The sequence below is a fragment of the Pseudonaja textilis genome, chromosome 6 (assembly GCF_049901715.1).
Source record: "Pseudonaja textilis isolate UNSWEBS1 chromosome 6, rPseTex1.2, whole genome shotgun sequence".
In the NCBI taxonomy this organism is placed as follows: Eukaryota; Metazoa; Chordata; class Lepidosauria; order Squamata; family Elapidae; genus Pseudonaja; species Pseudonaja textilis.
Window position 1 is genome coordinate 39,366,634 of NC_141995.1, and position 27,825 is coordinate 39,394,458.

The following is a 27,825-nucleotide window of genomic DNA, read 5'->3' on the forward strand; positions in this document are numbered from 1 at the left end:
TTAAAAAGACCTGTAAACCAGAGTTACAAATCAGGCAGGCAAAAAATTCAAACACAATTAAATCACAACAGTTGCTGTTGCTTGTTAAACCAATTACCAGAACAAATAGACACAGCAACTAGCAGATTTCTCAAACCAGTTTCTTTTCAGGAACAGAGATTAATCTTTTTCCTTCCAAACAAAGCTGAATAGGGAAAATTATCCCATCAATAAACACAGGATTAAACGTCACTAAGCACAGAATTAAACTTCACCAAAAACCTGTTTAGACCAAAACTCAGAAAGGATATGTAAACTCATGTTTGAATGTCGATCTTTCTAGCTAGCCAAGAAGAAGCATTTCATGGGGAGTATTTCCTCCCAACAGCAGTGTAAAAAACTTAAAACAACCCTTCCCCTTTAAGAAAAAAAAACCTCCTTCGGAGACAGTAAGTCTAGTTTTTTTGCGAAGAATGTAATAAGGGTGAAAAAAAAAAAAGGAGATTTCTTCTAACTACCGGTTCTCCAAACTGCTTAGAAAGTTAACAAGGGATTCTACAGAACCAGTCGGAACCGGTAGAATCCCACCCCTGTGTTTAAGCCCTTTTCTGTTTCTGGATGTCAGTAATTCCACTCCTTCTTCAATGTTATATTTTATTATATTACATTGTTTATGGAATAAGAAACATGACAGTTACTACTCACATTTGAAAAAAATATTTAAAAAGAAAAGAAATGGAGACTTTTTTGCCTTTAAAAATGAGGCAAGCTTCCAGCTTTTTACATCAAAAGAAAAAGAAACTAGAGTATGGACCTTAATTTGTTTATGCATAGGTGTCCCTTTTAAAAATAGCCAACTTGCAGGAATTTTTTATTTTAATTTTAACCTTATTAATATTTTGAAAAACACTTAAGTTTGGAACAGAGGGGGGGAAAAAACTAGAAATAGGATTTCTGAAAGGAATGCCAAAAAGATGCCATTGCTGTACAATTATTTAAATTTTCACCTTGGTATCATTGCCAAAACATAGAAGACTCTCAGTACTCAGTAGCTAATATTATGGTGCCTCATTGTGAAGGGACCTTACATCCCTCAATTTGCAGAGCATGTTTTCAGCATATCTTAAAGAGTTCGTAAGCATCTTAACTTGCTGAACAACAACATAGAGTTGCTCAAGTGGGGACATTATTAATTATAATGAATTAGGGCCAAATAATTCATTGTATGTGAACTAAAGGACAGACCTCAAATAGTTTAATTATCTTCTTGCAGACAGGTTTCCAACTGTTAACAGTCATACACATACACATACATACATACATATACATATACACATACATACATACATACACATGCACATATACACATACATATATACATTTCCATGCACATATACACATATATATATATACATATACACATACACATACATACATATACACATACATATATACATATACATATACACATACATACATCTACATATACACATACATACATACATATACATCTACATATACACACACACATACATATATACACACATATATACACATACATACATATATATATGTACTTAAATTCTTAGTTGTGACTTTAGCTTTATCTTGTTCTGACATTCTTACATCTAATATTCTTTCTACTTCTTTTAAAATGTTATAATCTTAATATTATTTTATTGTATCTTATGATAATCTACCACCAGGAAAGAATTCTGACAAGAAATAATTGATAAATGCTTGCTTTGTTTTAAAACTGAGTGGATATTTTTGTAAAAAGATAATTTAATTTTAAAACTTACATATTTTTTTAATTGATAATTTTTTAAAAAATGAAGTGCTCATACAATGTCAGTATCTCTATGCTAAGTACATCAATCCATTTTGCAATCAATTTAATGCATAATTCGTATAAAATGAAGCTTCCAGTATTAGATCATTGATGCCTTTTCGAATAGAAGCAAAATCTTGGGTCCCAAAATCAGACTAGATTTAATGACAACAGCTATGCTCAGTGATTAAATATCACCACATATAATAGTAAAATGTATGGTTTTAACATAGCTGTTATTGTGATTGTTATTATTTACTGTTATTAAAATACCACATTATCTGAGAATGAGTTTTCCAAAATAATTCACTAAGTTATATAATCAAAAATAAATTCTAATCTGGGTCTTGTTCCAATGCAAAAACTGTATAGTTAAGTACACAACTTACAACAGGTCTCATAGCGACTGTTCAAAATTATGATGGAAATCCCCCCAAACCCATTTCTGGAGTGCCAATAACTGAAGATGACTACATTGTTTGTGCTTGGCAACTAGCTCACTTTGACAGCCAGTTGCAGCATTCTGCAGTCACATGACCTGAAGAAAAAGCGACTGGCCCATATGGAAAGATAATAGCAAAAAGAATATTGGGAACATTAAATGATATAAAGCCAAAGAACAAGAAGGGTACACAAGTGGCCACAGGACAATCGATTACACCCAGATTGTTCAGTTATTGAAAGACACAATGAGTACACCATGCCTGTGTGCATGGCTTTCATTGACTGAAAAGAGTTTGACTCAGTATTCCAGAAAGCAATAATTAATAATTAATGCATTGCTCAACCATGGCTGGTTACATTCTGGTTACCTAAACTTACTATAATCAATATATAAAAAAACAATGGTGACAATTTATCTTAATGATTTTAAAGTAGAAATCAACACAGAATGAGATGTACAACAAGGCGATACAATATCACTTATCTTTTTCTAGCCTGCCTTGAAGTATTTCGTACACTAGACTGGGCAAAAGATGGAATAAAATCAATGGTTCCTATTTAAATCATTTAAGATTTTCCGATAATGTTCTTCTCTCCTCACAAGTCCTAGAAGAACTTTAAAGACACATACAAGAGCTGCACGTAGCAAGACAACCATTTGACTGAAAAATAAACCTGTTTAATTATGTTTAATAAATTCACTATAGAAAGAAAATTTATATATCTGGAAAAGAACTAAACATAACAGAACATTCTATATATCTTGGCCAATGGATCTCAATGGAAGATGATATAATAAAGGAAATTGAATGGTGTGTTAAATGTGGTTGGCAGGCATTTGGCAAGCTAAGCATAGTTTCAAGAACAGCCTCCCCCTATGCCTGAGGACAAAAGTTTTTGATCTGTCTGTGCTACCTACTCTAATATATGCTGGTGAAACATGGACACTAACCTCACAATCAATACAAAAGCTAAGATTATGCAAAGAGTCATGGAAAGATACATGCTCGGCATTACAAGATAGAAAGCCTGCACATTGATTAGAGAAGAAATGAATATATATGATATCAAGACAGTAAAAGAATTGGAATGGAAATGAGCTTGTCTGGGTTGTATTTCAAATATTATAAGTGAAAGGGGGCTCAAAAATCATTGACTATCCAATGGTAGACAGTAATGTGTGTGTGTGTGTGTGTGTGTGTGTGTGTGTGTGTAGGCACATGTATGTGGATAGAAGAGACTATATAGCGAGTAAGTATATGTATTTGGGAAATTCATTTGAGAGCTTTTGACCATATGTTCACTTATAAACTTAGTAATCAGTTCACATCTGAGAGAATGAGTATAACTCTTTGTGTTAAACTTTCTGTTTGTTTCATGCTAGAATGTATACTATGCATGTTACTCCTAAGAGGATATCTTACCATATATAATCCTATTTGTCTTTATATTGGGTGCTGATATGAGAGTAAACTACATTCTGACATGGGAGCTGAAGCAAGTGTTCTTTTCATAGATTGTTGAAGAAATTAAATATCAATATCTAAGATTAATAGGATTGTTTTCTTTGTTAACACTTGCATTTTGGAAATAATGCCAATTATAATCAATGAGGCCTATTGTATGTTATCATAAAACCCATACTTTGTCTGTTTCTGATGAGTTGGAAGCAATAAACGTAGTTTCTCATAAAGGGCAAATTTAAAATCTATTTCCCATAGAAGCACTGCTCTCCGCATAAAAATGACTGAAATGTGAGTAATGGAATTGTTTTCTAATGCTTGTCATTCAATCATTCTCCCAAGTGCATTTCATGTGAAATAAATATTTTATTTTCATCTACATTATACTATAACTAAATTTTTGAGGTTTAATATTTATTTCCAAATTGCTAGAATTTCAAAAGACTACAGAATATTATCATTATTAGTATTCTGACTCCTCTATATTATATAATATATAATATTATCAGCACATTATCACTTAGACCTTGTTTTATTTAACCAAGCATTAATTATAAGAACTGGCTGCTCAGGCAAATGCATAGAAAAAAAATTAAATAATTCTCAGACTTTATACTTTCTGAAGGAAGGATTTGTTTCTTTGCAGTTGCCTTTTGTCTCCCAGAAAAACAAATTGATATCCCATTAAGTTATAAATTAACAGTCAAAAAAGGCTAAAAATATAAATCAAATGCTGTGATCTATTATGAGCATACAAAGATTACTTACAGAAAAGCACTTTGAGATTATGTGTTTTTAAAAACATATAGTCAATCTCAAAAAGATAGAAAGAAGGAAAGAAAGGCAGGCCTAGGTGAAAACACAATTGCTCATATAGCATCTTGATAAATATCTATAGTATTAATACATTATCTTTATGTACACTCATTATATTATAATAATATAATTAATTCATTTGTCATCTACTTAACTGATGAGATAATCTAAGACAGAAGTGTCAAAGTCAAGGCTACATCCAGCCCAGGGGGTGCTTAAATCCAGCCCGCAGGGCCAGCCCGCAGTGCCTCTGGCGGCTAAAACGGGCTGCGTACGCTTCCCTGCACCTCGTTTTTACCATCCATGGCCTCCTGCAGCACTCTGCCTGATGAAACCAGACCGAAACTGGGTCAAAAAATGGGCCAAAACTGCTAAAAAGAAAGGCTCAAAACAGGTCGCCCCTGGCCTCCTTTTCGCTGTCAGAAGCCTGCAGAAAGTTCTTCTGATCCTGAGCTTTGTTTTCAGCTACAGAGGCCTTCAGGAAAGCCTTGCCAGCCTTGCCGGCTGCAGAAGAAATGGGCCGGCAAGGCAGGTATCAAGAAGTGCGAGGCCTGGCTAGAACTGTCCAAACATAAGTAGTAGGGCAGCTCCATCCCTCCGTATTCACCATAGCTTGATTTTTACCTGTCCATTCTGGAGTGGGCAGAATCTTAATTAGGGCTTATTATGGGGGTAGGACTTATATTGGGCCCATGTGTAAAAATCAAGCTAGAACTTATTTTCAGGGTAAGTCATATTTTGAGGGAAAGTGTGTGTGTGTGTGTGTGTGCGTGCGTGCACACACACACACATTAATATATATATATATATATATATATATACACACATACACACACACATATATATATATATAAATATATACACATATACATATACATACATACATATATATATATATATATATATATATATATATATATATATATATATATATATACATACATACATACACACATACATACATACATACATATATATATATATATTAAAGGAAATGTGGTTAAAATCAAATTGCCTAAGGAATTAAAACATTTTTCTAGCAAGCTTGGATCATCAACAAGATCTTAACTATTCAGCTTGTATTTTATTTTCTGATTTTTTTTGCCAATATGTAAGACAGAGCATTTATTTGTTGAGATTTGAAGTTGCCATTTGTTTGACTGTTCTGATATATAGTCAAGATCTTTTTGAAGGGTAGCAGTATTGTCTATGGTATTGAACAGCTTTACATCATCAGCGAAAAGAATGCAGTTGCTCTTAATATGATCACAGAGGTCATTTATACAGAGGATGAAGAGAGTTGGTCCTAGAACACTGCCTTGGGGGACACCACTATTGACAGGTACAGAATTTGATAGGACACTCCCAATTTTGACCATTTATTGTCTATTTGACAGGAATGCTTCTATCCAGTTATGCAGTTGTCCAGAGATACCATAAGATTTTAGTTTTAGGAGTAGTTTGTCATGTACCACTGAATCAAAGATTTTACAGAAGTCTATGTAGATTGCGTCTATTGCTTTGCCCTGATTGAGTTGTGTAGTCCATATGTTTTTGCAGTGTAAGAGTTGCAGATTACAGGATAGTTTTTTCCTGAAACCAAATTGTTTATTGGAGAGTAGGTTGTTTGTCTCTAAGTGGAGGATAATGGATTGGTTAATAATTGATTCCATGATTTTACAGGTGACGCAGCATAAGGAGATTGGTTTGTAATTTTCAACTAGGCTGGGCTCTCCCTTTTTGAAGATGGGGATGACCGTGGCTTGTGACCATAGGTTAGGCAAGGAGCTGGTTCTGAAAGATTTTTCAAAGATTATGCTTAGAGGTTCGGCTATGGCAGTGGATATCTTTTTTAAGAAGTAGGCACATATTCGATCCGGTCCAATAGATAGAGATGGTTTTAGATTGCATAGTGCTTTTTCAACATTGACTTCTGTAAAATCAATATATATTAGATCATTGTAGTTGTCTGTGGTTCTACTTGGAAATACTGGGCATGATCCATTGCTGTTTACAAATACTTAGCCGAAGAATGAGTTAAAGAGGTTGGCTTTAATGGTGTCGTCGTTGTTGTCTTTACCATTAGGTCCTATCAGGGGTGGGATGGACCTTGAGTCTTTTAGTTTGCTGTTTACAAAATTGTAAAAAGTGTGGGTGGAATTGGTGCATAGAAGGTTTTCCTCTTGTTTAATGTGATAATTGGTGCATTCAGTCTTTATCTGGTGGCATAAATTTTTATATCGGCTTTTGAAATTGGCAACGTGACCAGATTTGTTTTTCCGCCAGAGTGATCTCTTTCTGGATTGAAGTTTCCTTATTGTTATGGGTAATCTGTTTTTTGTTTTGTTTTGGGTGTTGTTGTTGGTACTTATAGTTTGATGACTCTTTTGACTTCAAGTAAAAATATGTTGTAATGGACTTCAACAGTATTGCATCCAGTGAATAGAGATTGCCAATCAAGGGATGAGAGATCCTTGTCTATAAGATCATAGTTGCCTTTTTTGAAGTTATAATTGAGGATTACATCATTGTGATGATTTTTGTGTAGGCGTATGTTGAGACAAAAGTCAATCATATTGTGGTCACTGCTGGAAAAGGGTTCTTTAGTTTGTATTCCGTAAATTAAATTCAAACTATTGCAGAAGATGAGATCAAGGCAGTTGTTTAGTCTAGTGTTGTTGGTTACTAGTTGTTCCAGTCCCAGATTTGTAACAGCATTGTAGAAGGTTGCGTGTATGGGTTCAGTTGTACATTCATTTAGGGTCCAGTCAATATGAGATAGATTGAAGTCACCAAGAAAGATAAAAGCGTGTGGGCAGGATGCTGCACATGTTAGTAGTGTATTTAGCTTGTTTACATGTTCAATGTCATAATCAGGTGCTCTGTAACATAGTAAGAATCGAAATGCGATATTTAAGGATAGTTCACAGATGATGGTCTCAGGAAGAGCAAGCTCCTGTATAACTTGGATGTTTTTTAGATGTAAGGACTTTTTATAGAAGATAGCAACACCACCTCTTCTACAAATTTCACGATCTGATCGGTAAACATGATAGACTCTTACTGTGGTAATGGAGTCAGGGAGAGATGCGTTGAGCCATGTTTCAGAGAAAAATTTGATGTTGAATTTAGCCATATTTAGTAAGAGGAGAAATTCAGGTATTTTATTCACAAGGCTTCTTGCATTGAGTACCTTGCATTTAAGGCCAGCAGTAGTTGGAATTGAGGTAGTTAGGGACGTGCGTGCCTAGTCTTGGGTGATGGTGGATTGGTTGAGGTAGGGTTGTGGTTGAAGGTTAAAGCTGAGTTGCGGGTTGTGTGACTTACTTCTGATATAGTCAGCATGGTAGTCAATGTACAGGTCCTTCTCTCCATTGTCTAGATGTTTTTTGAGCTCAGTGCGGAGTACACGGGAGTGGGCATGTTGCTGTATGGTTAGGTCAGGGTGACAACGGAGGTTCTTATGGATGGTGTTGGTTTTGGCGAGTGAATTTATAGTGTATATGAATTTATGTTTGCTTGATTCATTTTTGCAAATGAACCTGCAGAAGCGTGGGGCCACAGAGCCGTCTGTGTTTTTGAGCTCTCGGCCAATGCGGGAAATGTCAAGTATTTCATCAGGGGAGATGTTTGATGCTTGATAATCACTGATGATGTTTCGGACAGTTGTGATATCATCATTATCATTGATGTCCTCTAGACCAAATAAGATTGCGTTTGGACGTTTTCGTTCACACTCAACAGCTTCTCTGATGAGGATTGGGATATCATTATTTGTCTTGCTTATGTTTTTTTGTGGATTGGATTGTGGTTGTTGGGTAGAGATGTGGTTTGTAGCTATTGGATGTTCAAGTTTTTGCGTTGTGTCTTTTTTTTCAAGGTTGGATAATCTTTCTTTTAAGGGATGCTACTATGGTGTCAAGGGATGTTATTCGTGTTTCAGTGGTATTAACTCTTTCCAAATATCCAGTTTGGGTTTGCATGATTTGGAAACTCATTGGATGATTCTAGGTATTGAATCATTTGCTTGGGTAATCCCAAGCAGTCATGATGAGCGTATTTGTTACGTAGAGAACATTTGATGGAGTTTTCATTATCCTTTTATAGCATTTAAGGCATGTGCAGGAGTCTTGTGGTTCATTGGTGGGGATTACTTTCTCTTTAGGTTGTGGTTTGGCATTGGATTTTTTTCTTGGCATGGTAGGTTTGTTAAGATGGTACGTTGATTAAATTAATTAATGGAACAATTTTGGATAATCAATATAGTCAATATCACACCAATCAATCAATTGCAGTAATCTCTCTAGTCAAATAATTTTCCTAAGCAACAATCAGCCTAATCAATTAATTACACTAATTACTAATCAATTAATTACACTAATCATTAATCACACTGTTCAATTAAATTCACTAAATCACTGATTTTACTAATCAATTAAATTACATGAATCTTGATCTTTTAAACTAATCAGTAATCACACTATTTGCACAAAACACTCTAATCACACTAATCAATTAAGATTACAAGTCAAGCACAAAGCTTATTGCCCTTGTTTTTTCTTTTAGTTTCTTTCCTGGCCCAGTAATAATTATATCAACAATCCTGAATGAGCAGGTTTGCTACTCTCTGATTCATTAATTAAAACCCTTTTACTGCTAGCTCTGTATTTTTTTATTAAAAAAAATAAAAATAAAAGCAAAACTACAATGTAAGTTCTATAGGTGTGTAGTACAGATTTCTTTTAGTGCAGTATCAAAAATTAAACTTTTAAATTTAGAAAGTAATGAGAGGTTGTGTTAAAATTCTTTGGTCAATTACACATTCAAAATACCTTCTAATGAATGAAACGGACTAGCAATATATTGTACACTACCAAAAAGAAAAAAGTGAAAAATATTTGTACACTATCAAAAAAGAAAAAACTGAAAGAAAGCTAAATTAGCCAAAAGGGTTATTTTTCTCCAATAAAAATATTTTAAGTATTACTTTGCATATGTATATATTTTTGTCAACATCATTTTTTATATCAATTTTTTAAAAAACAGGTCCATTAATGTCATTTGTGCTTCCCTCCCCCCAAATGCATCAGTTTAATTACAATGTATCAGTTTAATACTGCATTCAATTTTGGTCACCACACTGTACATAGGATAAACAGTTGCAGGAACTGGGCATGGCTAATCTAATAAAGAGAAGGACCAGGGGAGACATGATAGCGGTCTTCCAATATTCGAGGGGCTGCCACTGAGAGGAGGGGTCAAGCTATTTTCCAAAGCACCTGAAGGCCAGACAAGGAATAATGTCTGGAAACTGAACAAGGAGAGATTTAACCTGGAAAGGAGACATTTTCTGACAATGGAACAGCTTGCTTTCAGAAATTGTGGGAGCTTCATCACTGGAAACTTTCAGAAATTGTGGGAGCTTCATCACTGGAAACTTTCAGAAATTGTGGGAGCTTCATCACTGGAAACTTTCAAGAAGAGATTGGACTGCCATTTGTTAGAAATGGTGCAGGGTCTCTTGCTTGGACGGAGGGTTGGACTAAATGACCTAGAAGGTTCCTTCCAACTCTGTTAATCTGTTAATTTTAAATCAGTAAATGACAGAAGAATATCTTCAGCATTTTGTCATCTCACAGAACATTCAAAACCTTTATTTATTTATTTATTAGTTCATTCAATTGATTAGGGACACCTATCTCCACAAGTGGAAGGCAAGCAATATTCATACCAGAAACAGAACTGCTATTACAAAAGCCATAATAAATAATAGATTCATTTTAAGATAGCTTTATGGTTATACATAGGATCTTATTTTAAATAATGCATAAAAGCTGCACTGAAAATGTTACAACATATAGTAGATGACATGGTTGATTTAAACCTCTTTCAAGCCTTGGAATTAATACACCCTCAGCCTTTTACTAACAAATCTCTGATAATCTAAGTGCGCGTAAGACATTTATTTAGGCAACATTTTTTCATTGCAGCAAATTAGATCAGAGGCCTCCAAACTTGTCAACTTTAAGACTTGTGGACTTCAACTCCCAGAATTCTCCAGCCAGCATAGCTGGAGATATAACACATCTCCTTTGTTAATCAAAAGTAAGAAAATTGTCTAACTTAATTTTCTGAGTTAATATTGAAATCATTCTTCTAGTTTACTATTTGTTTGTCCCTTTTAACTATTGAAACCTTAGCTAATTTCATATGTTGGTCTTGTATAGTATATTTTTCAGTACTATTTCTCTATTAGTTTTAAAACTATATCCAAGATAATCTAATTTTCAGCAATATCCTCTTCTATCTCTTCTTTTAAGCCCATTTATATTGTATGACACAGTCTAAAGCAGGAGTGTCAAACTGATTTCATTGAGGGCCACATCAGGGTTGTGTTTGATCTTGAAGAAGGTGGAGTGGGCATGGGCAGGGTTGGCACGGCCAGGGTAGGTATGGCCAGGTCAATGACACTCGGGGGCACCTGTGATGGCCAACTGCTAAGGCAGGACTTCCCTCAGACCCTCCCTCCCTCTCATTATAATCTTCCTTCCTTCCTTCCTTCCTTCCTTCCTTCCTTCCTTTTTCCTTCCCTCTTCATTCTCCTTTCTTCTTCCTTCCCCTCTTTTCTTATTTTTCCTTCCTTGCTCTTTTCCCATCTTTTTTTCTTTGTCTTTCCTCTTTCCCTTTCTCCTTTACTGTCCCTTCTTGGATGCTCAAATGCAAAGGGAGAAACAGTTTTTTATAAGGCTGGATTTGCCTACCTTCTCTCTTAATCACTTTTACTGGAAAAGGCTTTCTGGACATTTTTGGATGATTTTCCTCAAGCCGTAGGGAAATAAAATAATTATAAGATGAAAATTGATGTTAATTTTCCAAATTGGGAAACTTTGGAATAAACATATGGTTGGATTGTCAGTATTAGAATCCAAATATATTAAAATTATAGAATCTCTATGGCACTATTTACAAATGTATTTGTTAAAAATATTATTTAGACCAGCAGCTTCTGACACATAAGATGTCAGGATTCCAGCAGTTATCTCAATTAAATCATGACTCTTGAGCCTAACTTCCAAAACTTCAAAAGGATTTATTGAGAGTTAAAATATCCAGCACTGCCTCGGTGTAGCCGACTCTAAGACATATAATTCATTGTCATCCTTGATCCTGGTTTTCCCCACCCCCTGGATGTATCATAATTCATATTCTCCAATGGGACACATCCATAGCCAAGTATCATCAATCATGTTATCCAGTTAGAATTTTGCATGGCAGAAACTTCAGTCACCTAGTTACTATCTTTGAAAACTATTTCTGGAATGCACTTTCAGTTTCCAAGCTACTGCACTGCTCCCCCTCCCTTTCTGTTGGCAACTCTAAAAGACCATAGAAATATTTTATGAGTTGAAATAAGAGATCCATGTTAAATCTTTAAACCTAAAAATGATATTTTTATAGATATTTATCAATAAATCAATGTGTTATGCAAATATGAAGAAATGAGTAGAATAATAAATAAAAGTTCCTATATTACCTAGAGAATGGCAAGGTGTCTTAACTTCTATAGCAAGAGTACCAATGGATCTTGTACATTTGTGTAAAAAACACTGCCTAGTACAGCACTTTATTGGAGATATAATATGGAAAATGCTTCTTTAAAACATATTCCTACACTGTCCTATACTTACCAAGTTTTGGGAGAAAACAATGATTATATAGATCTGAGTGGCAAAAGTTAAATTTTTCTGAAGATAATATTCTTTTGAGCTATACACCTAGTACTTGGAACTTGAGAAATGGATAACATAAATGAATGTGGCCTTACTATGTTTCAAGGTTGATATTGCAACATTGGAAAGATAAATGTATGACTCTGTTTATTGTGTACTGAAGACCTGATTGCACTTGCCTTACAAGTGGATTGCCTATAGATATAGACTGTAGGAGATGACCAGGCTGAGCCTGGATGTGCATGTGTGTGTCAAAAACATCCTTGGTCTTGAGTCTCTTCATACTCACAAGAGTATGAAGAGATCAAAGAGATCATACTCACAAGAGATCAAAGTCCAACCCACCTTGAATGCAGTTGACTCTTGTCTACTGCCAATTTGCTTTGACTGTTAGTAGATTCTTGTAGAGAACATAAGCATACAATAAACCTATATTCATTTGAACTGCCTGGATTCTTGATTTCCTGCACTTGAGACAGACTTTGTATAGACAAGTCTATAGTGAAATATTGGACTCATTTATACAGAATATAGTGGATTAAAAAGTGATAGTCGTACAAATATATTAGAAATATATACAGATTTGAATGATATTTGGATAAATATATATATGATTATTACTGTTATAATGACATATCACACTATGATTTGGTTTTCTTTTTTTTCATTTTTTTAATTAATGCACTTATGTTTATTTATCTTCTCTTTGACATGTTAGGTATCCCAATCATTATTATCTTGGGCTTCTGCTCTTTTTCTTTTTCTGTTATTAATTAAAAAGCAATTTAACAAAGAAAAACACCACGAGAAAGTAGAACTGCACCAAGTTGTATAAGTATATTAAACTAGTAGATTTCAGATTCACAAACATTCATCCTAACTCAGAAAAGTTGTTCATATAAATAAAACTTTAAGTTTGCACTATCTATTGACAGTGGAAATTGGATTTGCTATCTTTGAAACAGAATGATTGACCCCACATATTAAGATGCTAGAAACAAATAATCACCATTACTAATACTTGCACAATTTATACACTACAATTAGAACATTGTTCTGATATTACAAAGACTCTAGAACTTTGTTACATGTCAGATGCAATATTTATATTTATGTCATAAAACTTCTAATATCACCTGGGGAAAACAATTTTAAAGCTATATTGCTTGTCTAAATCTAAACAAATGTATTTTCAGTACTGAGTTACCCAACCAGGGAAAGCCAGGGTCAAGTGCATGCTTAGCCATGAAAATTTATTAAATGATTTTGGACTGGTCATTCTCTTCATCCTTTGGTTCATCCTTTCTCTCCAGAGTTGTGAGAATCAAATGGAGATGCCGATATAAGTCATATAGGGGTCATTACAAAAGTATTATATAAATCTATCAAATAAATCAATGAAGATGCAAAATTCACATCATTTATTGTCAACTCCACTAGGTATACTAGACCATACATTCAACTTCACTCAAAAAATACAAGTACTTCTATTGAAATTGGTTGTAGTAACAGAATCTTAGAAATGCTGCACTTCCTCATTTTTCTTATACTTCGGAGCAAAGGTGGTATTCAGCAGGTTCTGACCAGTTCTAGAGAACCAGTAGTGGAAATTTTGAGTAGTTCAGAGAACCGGCAAATACCATCTCTGACTGGAGATTTTACAGTATCCTTCCCTGCCACGTCCACCAAGCCACACCCATAGAACCGGTAGTAAAAAAAATTGAATCCCACCACTGCTTCAGAGGTCTTTCACTGAGTCACTTCTGAATATCATCTGGATATTCCAGATTCAAAAAACTGTTTCACCCCCTTTTGTCCTTCTTCTTACTCCCTGCACTCACAGATTCCCCCATTGTAATTGTGTAATTGTTAAATTACTGTGAATTCTAAAAAAAGATGATTTTTTATAAAAGTCTATATTTTTATGAACAGAGTTCAAAAACATCAAAAATAAGGATTGGGTTCACCAGGAAACTTCTTTTGTTCAAACTCTCCCAATTTATATTTCTTATAAAACTGTTTTATGCTGTCAGGCATTTGACCGATAAATCTACTATTGTCTATATAGGGCTTTCTTCAACCAAAGCATATATGCTACCACAAAATTATGAAGTCGCATAAATGAAAAAGCAATTAGATATAACACTTCAGTGTTCTAATGTCACCCGTAGACTGTGTTTTATATAATCCAGAATAATCTTGTTACTTTAACAATTGAGTAAAATTTAAAAAGGAATTCTATTTCCAATATTTTATTTAAATTTTTGTTTAAATTATAATAAAAAATAAAAAAATGTATTTCATACATACATAAACTTTTAAAATAGATTTTTTTAACTTTAGACATAAAGACAAACTTACCATTCTCACTGTCGGACTTGTTTTCATGCTCCGTATCAGTTAAAGTAAGAGCTGAATTGGAACGACTTGAGAGACAGGAACTGCGGCCTGATTTGACCCCCCTGCCCCATAGTCTCATGGCATGCTCTGGAGACATCACTCCTTCATTTTCAGTGTCAGCATCTGACCCTGCACTGATAGAGTAACCTCTGTGGGGAAGCCCCATTTCAGCACAAAATGCCAGTCCTCTTCGAGTCGCTGGTTCACAAACTCCTAACTGTCTTAGGGTAAAATTCTGTCCTAATAAGGGGGAAAAAAAACATAACATAAGAATCTTTTTATTTTCTTAGAAACAGAGTAATTAAATTAAGATCACAGTAATTATATAAGTTTTTCCAGTACAGTAATATTTAAAATTTTGTTGCTAAAATCCACATGGCTATAGTTAATATATCAATTTTAATGTTGTCATTATGTGATGAACCTTTTAATTTTCTTCATTTCACATCATTACTGCTTATATTCTTCAACCCCTACAAAGTATTCATATATATCACTGCAAATCTAGAAGGACTGAGAACATGCAGTCGTCCTGCCCCTCAAGCTGATTATAAAAAGATTAAGAAGATTATAAAAAAAGGAATATAATCAGTGTCCACCATAAGCTACTGAAAATCCAGGGTCAACAAAAATTCCCTTAACCACCTCACTACCACTATATTTCATAGTTTTTTTTTTATGTTTGAAGGTTACTTCACATAATTTTAGAAGAAAAATAGAGAATAAAACAGTAAAAATAATACTAATCGCTTTTTCAAAAAGTTATTTACCACAAGTAATCTAACGTTGCTCTTATATACCTTTCTGTGGCAAATGTAAATATGTATACCTAACAATATTGTTGAAAGTGAGCTGATTCAAAAAGGACAGAAAACTGAATCGTTGGTGAAATACAAACTGGGTTAATGACCCTGGCCAGGCAGCTTTTAACTGAGCCAGTTAATTACTTTATTGTTGTGGTCTTATCAGTTGTTGCAATCAGTTTTATCTGAGTCAGGATTGTAAATGGATTCTAAGACACTCATAAATAATGTAAACAGTTGCTGCAATTATCTACAAATCAAAGAGTACTTATCACTATGCTGCACATACATAACAGAATAAAAATGCATGGAGGAAAAAAAGATAAGTGTCTCTACACTAAATAGTCCATAATGGAAAGTAAACTGTGTGAAGGCTATTAGGATGAATCAGTAAGCAATCAAATCTTTAAACAAGAATCACACTATATAGTTTACAGTTGGCTGTTTAAAGATTAAAATCTAAAATTCTCTGCACATTCACTGAATACTTCCATATCATCACCAATGTTTAGCAGTTGCACAGTTAAGATTTGTTAGGTCTAAATTGACAAAAGTGACAATATTGTTTGAGAACAATAAAAACAATAAAATTTTCAATGAAAATTTCTACTGCAATCAAATGACACCTGACATATAAGATTAGCATAACTTAAATTCAAAACAGATATTTTATTATATGTCTAGGGGATAATGCTATCATAACTTGAAAGTGTACATTAAGAAGTAGGCTGACATATTTCACCAAGCTATAAAACGCTCTTTACAAATAACAATCACCTTATATGCTAAGACAAAATATTTTATGGCCTAGTGTAAATTATAAAACTAGCATACAAATTAAAAGTGTATACGTTTGTAATTTTTCTTGCGAATTCACAAATATTTATTTATGTAAGCTGTCAATCATGGCTTTACAATTTAATTTTTGACTTTCAAGAAATAGCATATACATTCAGACTGGAAGTCTGTTTCTTCAAATATGCTATGTGCTAAAAATGCTTAATTTATTTTTTTTAGCATAATGGTATATTCCCATGTCAGTTAGATCTAGCAACCTACCTTTAGAAAATGAAATTGCCAAAGATCAACTATATTTGTTAATTTGTTTATTAAAGAATGTCACTTGTAAAGATACACATTTAACATATAATGTTAAAATATATTTGTTCTATTACTAATGTATTTTGGGATTGAGTTTTTACAACAGTTTTCTGTACTGGAATAAAAAGCAAAATAAATAAAATGTGCTGTACTAATGTATAAAATAAATGAACAAAAAAGAGTAAATGCTTTATCTATTCACAAGATGTGTGCTTAAAGTACAAGCATAAAAATGTAGTTTAATAACTAGGACATAAAAAAGAAAACAACATGATATGATACACAGCTTGGAAAAATATACATAAAGCATCTGTCCCATTTATGCATGGCTTCATTGCAGTTGCATATAAGCCATATAATCATTATTATCACAGTTTTAAAACTCTTAATTGCTCTGAAAAATCCCAATATTTTTCATACACATTCATTAATTGGCTTAAATTCCTTTTGCATTTTTGTATTGGTTTTAAGGGTCTCTTTGGATCTGAAAATGGCACTGTGGTATGTAGTTATCTGTGGACACAGAGATGGCTTTACAGTTCCTGGCAATGCTCACAATTTTCTAACAGTGTTGGTTAAGCATATCTTCAAAGCTGGTGCAGGCTTCATAACAGAGTTCACCGCCAGTTTCTGTCGGCAGCTGCTGCTTCTTTGGCTGGATATTACAGTGATGTAAGCTTTTTTTCTTAGTGACTTTGTAGCCCTTGAGCAGTTGTGTTCTTTACCTAGATTCCAGTACATTACACAGCAACTGGCAAAATATGCAGCAGTCATCCATTCTGACGATGTGTCCCCATCAGGGCTCAGATGATTAGGGACCAATGCTGGTCAACTCTGCAAAGACCCATCACTCCAGATGATGCTTCTCATGTTTTTGAAGCTGTTTTTTGTAAGCTGGATGTTGTTAACAGTTATATTTGTTTCTATGGATTTGGTATGAGCTGGTGAAGTACTTCAGTTTTGTTCAGGTGATAATTAGCACAAACAGTATAGCAGCTTCTTAGAATTTGTTAGCCAACTGCTGTCTTTGTGAGTTAGGACCACAATCATAAGCAAACGGTTTTTGAATGACTGTGTGGAGGCACTTTATCTGCACATTTAAGCAGTGCATGTTAAAAAGAGCTCTCCATTTGATATCTGACACAGACTTCCTCTTTCAGCCCTGACAAGATGTAACAACATGCAGATGAAAAACAGATTGAATAGGACTGTGACTAGCAGAAAACCCTGTCTTACTTCCATTGGAAATGGCAAATGCAGTTGATATACACCACTGTAAAAAACCTGTCCTGCCACTCCATTATGTAGTGGTTGAATCAACTACAGGAATTTCCTCAGACTTCCATAACATCTCAGAATAATCCAGAAAGCCTCCATGGTTACATTGGGTCAATGAAGACAGAGTAAAGAGACTAATTCTGCTCAATGTACTCATCTGGACTTGCCTTACAACAAATGTCACATCTTCTGTACATTGTTTTGGCCAAAAGTCAACTAGTACTTCTGGGAGGTTTCTTTCTGATACAATGACTAGTTTGTTTGACAATGCAAGTAAAGACTTTGCATGCGATGTGTAAGAGAAGAGTGCTATCTGATTTATTTCCCTTTTTAAAGAAATCCACAATGAGCAAATCACGGACATCATCAGGTATCTCTTCCAAAGTGCTTCCAAGATGTCTTGGAATGCTTGCAAGGAATTTGGGTCTAGTGCTTTACAGATCTCAACAGGAATCCATCTGTAGGAAATGACCAGGCAGAGGGAGAGATCAAATGCATCATCAATCATGATGAATTGGAGATTGGACTGCCATTTGTCAGAAATGGTGTAGGGTCTCCCACTTGGGCGGGGGGGGTTGGACTAGATGACCTATAAGGTCCCTTCCAACTCTGATTATCTGTTATCTGTTATGAGTCCCTTTATGCCCACAAGACATCTAAGTCCAGCCTACCTTGAATTCCTTCTACTCTTATCTTCCGCTAATTTCCCCTGATCATTAGTAATTCACATTCTTGTAGAGACCTTAAACTTGCAATAAATCTTTATATTAACTTGGGTATCTTGATTTTCTTGGAGCTTGACATCATCCTACCTGTATTTATATCTGAGCTCTTCTGTAAGATCACTTCCTTGATTTCATCAGTTAGAGGGAGGCAGGTTTAGGGCATAATTTGTTCTATTGTCAAACAACTATTACTCTTTTTTCTAACATTCACTGCCTACTTATAAAATAACCTACATCCATTATTTTGTGTCAGGCATTCTAGAGAGTACGTCTTGACCACTTTCTGTGTGATATGCTTTCAGGTATTTGAAGAGTGTTCTTATTCCCCACTCCTTCAATCTGTCTTAATAAAAACAATAGAGACTTAATTTCTAATTCCCTAATCTTCCTTTATTGCTCTCATCTGAATGCATTCCAATGTGTCTGAATCCTTCCTAAGTATCATATACAGAACTGGATGCAGTACTCAAGATGAGATCAGATCAATACAGAATAATGTATTATAAAGTGGAAATTATACTGCTGGGATTCAATGTAAAAAGGCATTTTACTTCTTTGCAACCATATAAAAATGCTGACTCGTTTTCAGTTTGCAATATACTATTATTTCAGAACCATTTTTACAACTATTATTAAGCTCCAATACCAAGTTAGGTAGCCCATCTTGTACCTAATCGTTAATTCTGGCATGTATATTTTGTTAAATGGGTTTTGTCATTCGTCACAGCCACATGCCTATAATGTATTTCTTTTATAATTCAAAATGAGATAATTGGCACCAAAAGGTGAAGACTACTAATCTTCAAAATTAATCTGTACATGCAAAATATGTACATTGGATTAAGAAGCTGGGGAACTGCTAAAATACTATAATGAAGAAAGATAACTATCAAGATCCAGGTGTTGCCAAAGATAACTATCAAGATTCAGGTGTTTCCAAACTGATTAGAAGCAGTATACCATTTCAGATGGAGAGTATATAGCTAAAGTACACAGTAATTTTAATACACAGCATGTAATTATAGCTGCTCTTTTTCTTGGTCAGACAAATCCCAGGAGGTAGAAAATAGACTTGATCTACATAAACAATTGTCAAATGGTAAATAGTGATGTCTATTCCTGGTCTAAGACCGTAATAAAGTTATATTCATTCATGGTTGTTTTGCAAAGGGTACTGATTTGCAAAAAGATGGTAACAAGAGTGAAGGATATATGTCTCTTTGTGTTAGAGGGATAGGTATATTTTTAAAGTATTTTGGGTGTAGCAAAAAATAATAAAGATAATGAGAGATTAGACTATGCAACTAGTGGGTAAGTTTCTGCATTCACTTGCCCCCTTTTGACCCATTTTTCAATTGATATATATGGATTGGTTTCCAGGCTAGATCAACTGGACCACACATCCTAACTGCATGCTATAGGGAGCAGAGATGCATCTCACTAAAGTGGAGACTTTCTGGAGCCATCCTGGTAGATGAGGAGGCTTGATGGGCCAGTGTAGATGGTATTTGGTTGGGCAAACATCACAGTAATGTCTATTATTGGAGGCTCAAATATAAAGACAGTGAGAGGTGTGCTCTGTATTTCAGGATTGCTTGAGTGAATTTGTGTCAGCATTTGTGCTTACAGTGGCCATTTGTGGGTGCAGAGGCGCTATGGACAAAACAGGAGACAGCAACAGGCACAGGATTTCCTGGCCTTTACCAATTATCACTATTGTGCTTTGGTCTACCTTGTGGTACCGAAATTTAGCCTGGGACTTGAAGAATTCCCCAGACACAATGTGATGTCGAAAGAGTGGTGATTAGGATATCTGAAAGAGAGTAGCAGCAAAAGAAGGCTGGTACCTTAGACCTATCATATGACTTGTCTTCTTTGAGGTCATTTTTGTCTAGATGATCGGAATCGTGAAGAGATAATGTGCCGACCATTTTAATGTCAATTAAATCTGATATCCAGATGTCACTAGTTTTTGGGCTTGGTAATAAACTTTTGACCTGTGTGCTCTCCTCCCCCATCCATCAGTATGAACTGAGTATCCTCTCAGATGAAAGCTGAAAGTTGGATTATTTGGTATTTTGTTGACCTATCCCCAGCTTCTATTTTGTGGAGTTCCACAGGCTTCGGTATTCTCCAAACTCCCAATTAACATCTACATGAACCCATTGCATGAGATAATCTATCACCATAGGATAAGACATCACCAGTACATTGATATTCAATTATATATCTTCATCCTAGGCAAAGTAAGCGATGCTGTTGATGTCCTGTCCCTAAACCTGAAGCTATAGAAGTCTGGGTGGAGAACAACAGGTTTCAACTGAACATAGGCAATGGTTCTGGGGTTTGAGGCCACCTGGCTATGGCATTTTACCATATTTGATCCTGCATGGAATGTGACTGCCCCAGACAGACCCAGTTCACAATCAGAAGTCCTTCTAGATTCACAGTTCCTGCTGAAGAACCGAGTGGCACTTGTGGTTAGGAGTGCCTTTGTTGTGTGCTTTCCTGTACTACGAGGCTCTATTCATAGTTAGTCATAGTCTGATCAGCTCTAGAAAAAATCATTCTAATGTGCTCTATATGAGACTGCACTTGAAATTATTCAAAAGCTTTAGTTGGTGCAGAATGCAGCTGCATGAACAATTATGTGTGCCTCAAGGACAGCACACATTCCATCTCTGTTCCACAACCTTCATTGCTTGCCAGTTTGCTTCTGGATGCAACACAAGGTGTTGGTTTTGACCTTTAAAGACATTTCTAAAATTCTGTTTTCGTTTTGTCATTATGGAATACTTAGTGCAGATTAATGAGAAAAAAATGAATTTCAACAACTGTCGAACCAGGCTGAAGCATAACAAAATTAACAAAAATGAAGGGGGTCTGAATACTTTCTGAATGCACTGTATATAGCCACCAGTCTCAATTCTGTGATTCCTAGCAAATCACAATGTAAAACATAAAAACAAGAAATTTAAAGCTCTACATAGCATAGTTAAAGGGCCTTCTCTTTCCTGTTACATCTATCTAACCCATCAGGAGGAGCAGGAGGGGTATGCCAAGAGCCCAGCCGGCTAAAAATTTATCTGTGGCAGGATCTCTGGTGGCATGCTGCTTCTACTGTGGCCCCTGTCCTATGGAATATCATTCATCCTGAGGTGAGATCATACTTGCTTTCCAGAAAACCCTCAAGACATGGGTTTTCCATTAATCGTGACGGATACTTCTCCAGGAGTTCCAACCCTCAAAATATATCAGAACATAATCCTGAAATGGTGTAATTCAACCTCTTTTCTCTGAATGTAGATCAGGCTAACTTATGTCAAGACCAGTGACACACACTCTAAAGACTGTGTGTCACTGGTCTTGACATAAGTTAGCCTGATCTACACTTAGTTTGATCTACAATAGTTTAAAACTATTGTTAAAATTGTGGCACTCCATCAACCCCACACAAAAAAGCTGACTGGAATAACTGCAAGCTAATCTATGATTGCATACTTGGGTCACATTTGTCCAAAATTACTATTGGTTCAGCTTTCTCCTTTTAATGCCCAGGAAGTCATAAGGAAGCATGGTTATAATTTTACAGCCAAATTAGATGTTTGTAGCTCAGTATATAATAAAATTTCACCATTATTTCCTATAGTTAAAAATGAAATTTGTTATAAAAATATACTTAAAAATAGAAGGTTCTAATAAGGTTTAATTCAATTGAGAATAAAGCATATGCCTTTGGCATATTTCTTATAATATTCTTTTAATATATACCTTTGTCCACATGAATCAAATGTGCTTAAGGAACTATCTGCTTCACTGACCTAATTTCTTTAAAGCCTTGGCAAAAATTCTGTCACTTATCTTGTAGAATGAAATTTATTTCTCAGACCATAATAAAATCATTTTTCTTTTATCATCTACTAAAGATAATCTTGGGGAGAGAAAAATTTCCCTGGTTTGCAGTTGTTTCTAGTCAGAAATTTATTAATAATGCTGATACTTACAGTCTTAAGCTTATGTTTGGACCTTGTTTTCTTTTAATTTTGATTTCACTTTTGTAATTGGAATATAATAGTATAACTGCTACTGAACTTAAGACACTTATTATTTAAACAGCATCACTTGTTGATTGACTCCTAAATTAGAATTAACATGTGAATTCAAATCTCAATTACTTAGCAGGGAAAAACTACCTTCCCAAAAATCATCAACTGATGATTGGTGATATGCTAATTCAACCATGAGTCTCTTCTCTACTTGGTCAATTAAGCTAAGACTTAATTGTTCTTGATTTGTTCTTTTGGATGTAATAAATATGAATATATATATATATATATATATATATATATATATATATATATATATATAACCCCCGGCATATATCTAACCATTTAAAGGATTTGGTATCTTTTATGTGGGCTAAATTTGATAAATACTACTTACAAATAGATTTCTTTATTTTAAGTACTATAATTTAGCTACAGACTCACTTTGTCTTTCATTCGCTTACTATGTCTGGGTAATCCCACATTTATAACTAGGCAGGAGATAATTCATTAAACTTCACATAAAAATACATATTTCTCTTTGTTTATTTCCTAATTTGATTTAGTTTCTTTTTCCATCCAATGAAGCTTAAAAACAGGATACATATCTCCAAACAGCTATTCTATCCAACATTCATTTTAACATTTAGACCTATCACTTTATCCCAATTTCCAAATCATTTCTATCCAAATTTATCTAAAACCAAACTTTAATGAAGCCACACACTGATCTTCCTTGTTCAGAGTCTCAGACGGACAAAAGTAATTTAGATTTCAAAAGCCATTTAAATCATTCAACCAAGCTCTTTTTTCTAGATAAACATCAATTTTAAAACCATGTTTTGGAGGGGGAAAAGGGATATTTATTAAAAAGGGGGTTCAAGAAATGTTTCCTCAGCATGTTTAAAAACAAAAATGACATAAATATGAGCTTAAACAATTTACACCAATGGATTTATCAGTCCTTAATTCTAAAAATTAACACACATGTAGTAATGTTTTTTGAAGAGCCTATATAAATAAAATATTTAAATATTAGAATATTATTTTTATTCAAATCTATACAAGATCCTAAACACTAAACTATTAGGAACAAATTCTTTTTAGTTCTTAATGAAATATTGTGAACAAGCTAAGTGTAAATTAATTAGCTCTGCCCATAAGCCAGTTCAAACACTTTTAATCACTATTAAATAAATCTTGTCAATCAGTAAACCTGACAGACCATATGTTGTAATTGAAAATGTATCAAAAACTGGCATTTCAAAAATCTACAGTACGTATACTTTCTGAGTGTTAAAGAAATACACTGTGTGCACAATTATTAGGCAAGTGAGTATTTTGACTATATCATCATTTTATGCATATTTTCCACCTCTAAGCTGTATAACTTGAATGCTTAGTGGTTATAAGCATATCATGTGATGTGTATTTGTTTAATGAGGGAGGATGTGGCCTAAGGATATCAACACATTGCCTACATCAAGGTGTGCATAATTATTAGGCAGCTTCTTTTCTTCAGGCAAAATGGGCCAAAAAGAGATTTAACTGATTGAAAAGTCAAAAATTGTAAAAATCTTCCAGAAGGATGCTGCACTCTTGAAATATTGGGGTGTGATCACAATAAACATTTTGTTGTAAATAGTCAACAGTTTCGCAAAAACAAGACCCATAAGTTGAAATGGAAAGACTGGGCTAAGAAATATCTGAAGACAGATTTTTCTAAGGTTTTATGAATTGATGAGATAAGAGTGACTCTTCATGGACCAGATGGATGGGCCCTCCACTTCGAATCTGTGTCTCTCAAAAAAGGTGGAGATGGGGTATTGGTATGGGTTGGTATTATTAAGAATGAGCTAGTTGAACCTTTTCGGGTTGAAGATGGACTCAAAATCAACTCCCAAGCCTACCGTCAGTTTTTAGAAGACACTTTCTTCAATCAGTGGTACAAGAAAAAGTCTGCCTCTTTCAAGAAGACCATGTTGTTTATGCAAGATGGTGCTCCAACCAATGCATTGAAATACTCCACTGAGTACCTAGCCAATAAAGGCCTTAAAGATAAAAGATTTATATAATCTGATGAGAAACCAGAGTTAGGATTAGAGTTAAGAATAACGACAAGGCCCCCTTCCTCACCTGATCTAAACCCTATTGAGAACTTATGGGCCCTTCTTAAATGGGAGATTTACAGTGAAGAAAAACAGTACATCTTTCAGAACAGCAGTGCCTGGAAAGCTGCACAAAAAGTTGATCATCAACAAATCAAGAAACTTACAGACTCAATGAATGGAAGGCTTATGACTGTTATTGAAAAGAAAGGTGGCTGAATATTATTATTTTTTGAAATGTCAGAAATGCTTCTTTGTACATTTTGAGTTGTTTGTTGTTATTCTCACTTTAACAGGTGCAAATAAATGAGTGAGATGGGCAAATTTTCATTTTTCATTTTGTTGCGTAATAATCATGCACATTAATGGTTGCCCAATTATTATGCATATATATTCTCCTAAGAAAACCAAAATCTCACTTTTACTTTATTAAATATTCAGGTTTGAAGCATATTAACATTTTGGATTGACCGAGAGCACTGTAATTGTTCAATAATAAAATTAATCCTCCAAAATACAACTTGCCTAATAATTGTGCACATAGCGTAGAACATCTTTTGTGAAGATAATTTGACATAACAAAGTACATTCTACCTAGTGCATCAATATGTCACTTTTAAATACAAATAATTGAATATTTTCACAGAGTAGCATTTCAAATCTAATAAAGAAATGTATTCACTACATCAGGGCTGTCGAACTTGCAGCCTGTGGGCCAGATGTGTCACGTGCTGGCCACACCGATGCACAGTTTAGCAAAGGGGGGGGGGAATTGTGATATGACGCCGTCGTGATGACACAAGTTTGATACCCCTGTACCACAGTAAATGCCCCCAAAGTATGTCAACTTTTCTTGGAGAAAAAATGAGACAACTACAACTGAAGAATGATAGTTAATATTTTCCTCTTATTAACTGATGTATTCCAATAATTTGGGTGTCAAGGTTCGAAATCAAGCATAGGAATACTCTGCAAGTTAACACTGGGCAGGCTTTGTTTTAATATTGCATAAACATACAATGCTTCAATCTTACATCATCAAAATTTAATACCTTTGAGAAAACCCTATGGAGAAGTGTTAACAGGACTAATAGTTTATTATACATGATCTGCAATTCAATCATCAAAAATATCAATAGAACTAGAACTTGCTCAGAGAACCATTTTCGTCTTTCCCAACCTTCCTAGTTCAATGACACACTTCATGTTTTAAGAGTATTTGTGCCTTTTGGGCAATTCTTGCTATGCCTACATCATCTCCCATTCAAAAAAAAAAAAATTCCATGAAGAATATGAACAATTATGAAGTATGCATTTTGCAGAAAGCAAACTACTGAAGTTAGGACAATGAAGTGTGGAGGAAAGAAATTACATAAACCAAACACATACTGTACATAATGCAAACTTAACTAACAAAGAACTCACATAAGAAATTAATACATGTTTGTGTGTCTTCAAAGCATTGATTTCCAGTGTCTGTCTTGAACTAGTCCCTACAATTTTCTTTTGCAAAGGTTTTTTTTTTTTTGGAAGTGGTTTGCCATTGCAGGGCCAACAGAAACTGGCCCCAGGTCACCCAGCTGGTTTTGCACTTAAGGTGGGACTAGAATTCATGGTTTCTGGGTTCCTAGCCAAGTTACAAACCTTATCTGTAAAGGACTCACAAAATAAATTAACACCTACATATCAGATAAACAAAATATTTCATTCTGCATACACACCATATATGATACTCAGTACTATCTCCAACTCACTTTTTTTTTCCTGAGTGATGATGCACAATTCAGGAGAAAATAGAACAAATGCCAGACTATAGACATCTACCCACAACTTTATTTTCTAAGAATGATGAGTATGACAGTATATTATAATAAATAAACTCAAAAGAAATCAGAAGGGAAACAGAGGCCAGAAGGGATGCAACAGAATTCAACTATAAATTTACAATTTATAATCATTCCCATCTATCTTGTTATTTCCATGGCAAGTAGTTATGACCATGACAGTATGATTATGAAATAGTAGTGGAACTTTGTATAGGATTCTGGTAAAGTTGGAAGAATTTTCCAATGAACACACACTAAGTTAAATTGTTCACGGGTCTTTATTTAGTGTGTGATTTGTTATTGTTCTGCCAATTATATCAAATTTTGATATAAGGAGAAAGGGCACGTAAATAAGACTAACAAGAGTATAAGGACAGTTCAAATTATCATATTCTTTAAAGTGACCAGGAGAAATGTGAATGGCACTAGTGATGGGTATGCCATTAAAATATCTGAAGCCAGGTTAGGGATAAATCATCTTGGAGAAGATCCATCCAGTTAGCACTAACTTGATGATACATAATCAGTCAATCAATCCATCCATCAAGGAAGTCAAATAAACAATTGGCATTTGCAGATTACAAAAACAACCCTTCTACCATAGTAACTCCCTGAGATTTTACATTGCTTAACCACAGGGTTGGGATTCAAATTTCTTAACAACTGGTTCTGTGGGCATGGCCTAATTTGTGGGTGTGGCTTGGTGGTCATGTGACTGGCTGGGAGTGGCTTGTATGTAAATAATGTAAATATATATGTAAAGATTGAATTTTTTATTTTTTAAAAAAGAGCAACTTTTACCCAAAATCAGGGAAAGCAGGCAGGCAGATTGAGCTGCTTGCAGAATCACAGCTTCACTCCCAGATCTACCTTTCTGCGATCTGCTGCCTGAGTCTGCACTGAAAAATAGAAACTTCAATCCTAAGGAAGGTTCAGCTCTGCTCTCAGGCCACTTCTCCCTCCCCCAACCCCCTGAATACCACCCCGACTGGGCCTCGGGGAAGCCTCCTGGGTGGGGTCAGTGGGGAGGGGAGCGGCCAGCCAGTGGTGTGATTTGCCGGTTTTCCAAACTGCACAGAATCGTAACAACCAATTCTATAGAACTGGTCCAAACTGGTAGAATCCCACCCCTGCTTAACCATCCTGATTTGTGACAGATCTTGAATGAGGTAGCTCGGTAGTTAAGAGGCTGAGTCTTAGATTGTTAAAGATCTATAGTTTGACAGTTTGAGACCTGAGTGCCACAAGATGGAGTGAGCTACCATCACTTGTCCC

At 34.7% G+C, this 27,825-nt stretch overlaps 1 protein-coding gene across 11 annotated transcripts in view; it reads right to left on the reverse strand.

Moving 5' to 3' along the window:
* TENM3 (teneurin transmembrane protein 3) overlaps nt 1-27,825 on the reverse strand; it is a 660,890-nt gene that overhangs the window by 293,528 nt on the left and 339,537 nt on the right. For all 11 annotated transcript variants that reach the window (XM_087936357.1, XM_087936356.1, XM_087936366.1 and 8 more), the window contains one exon: nt 14,625-14,903. In XM_087936357.1, coding sequence (XP_087792483.1) covers nt 14,625-14,903 — 279 coding nt within the window. The remainder of the gene's footprint in view (nt 1-14,624; nt 14,904-27,825) is intronic.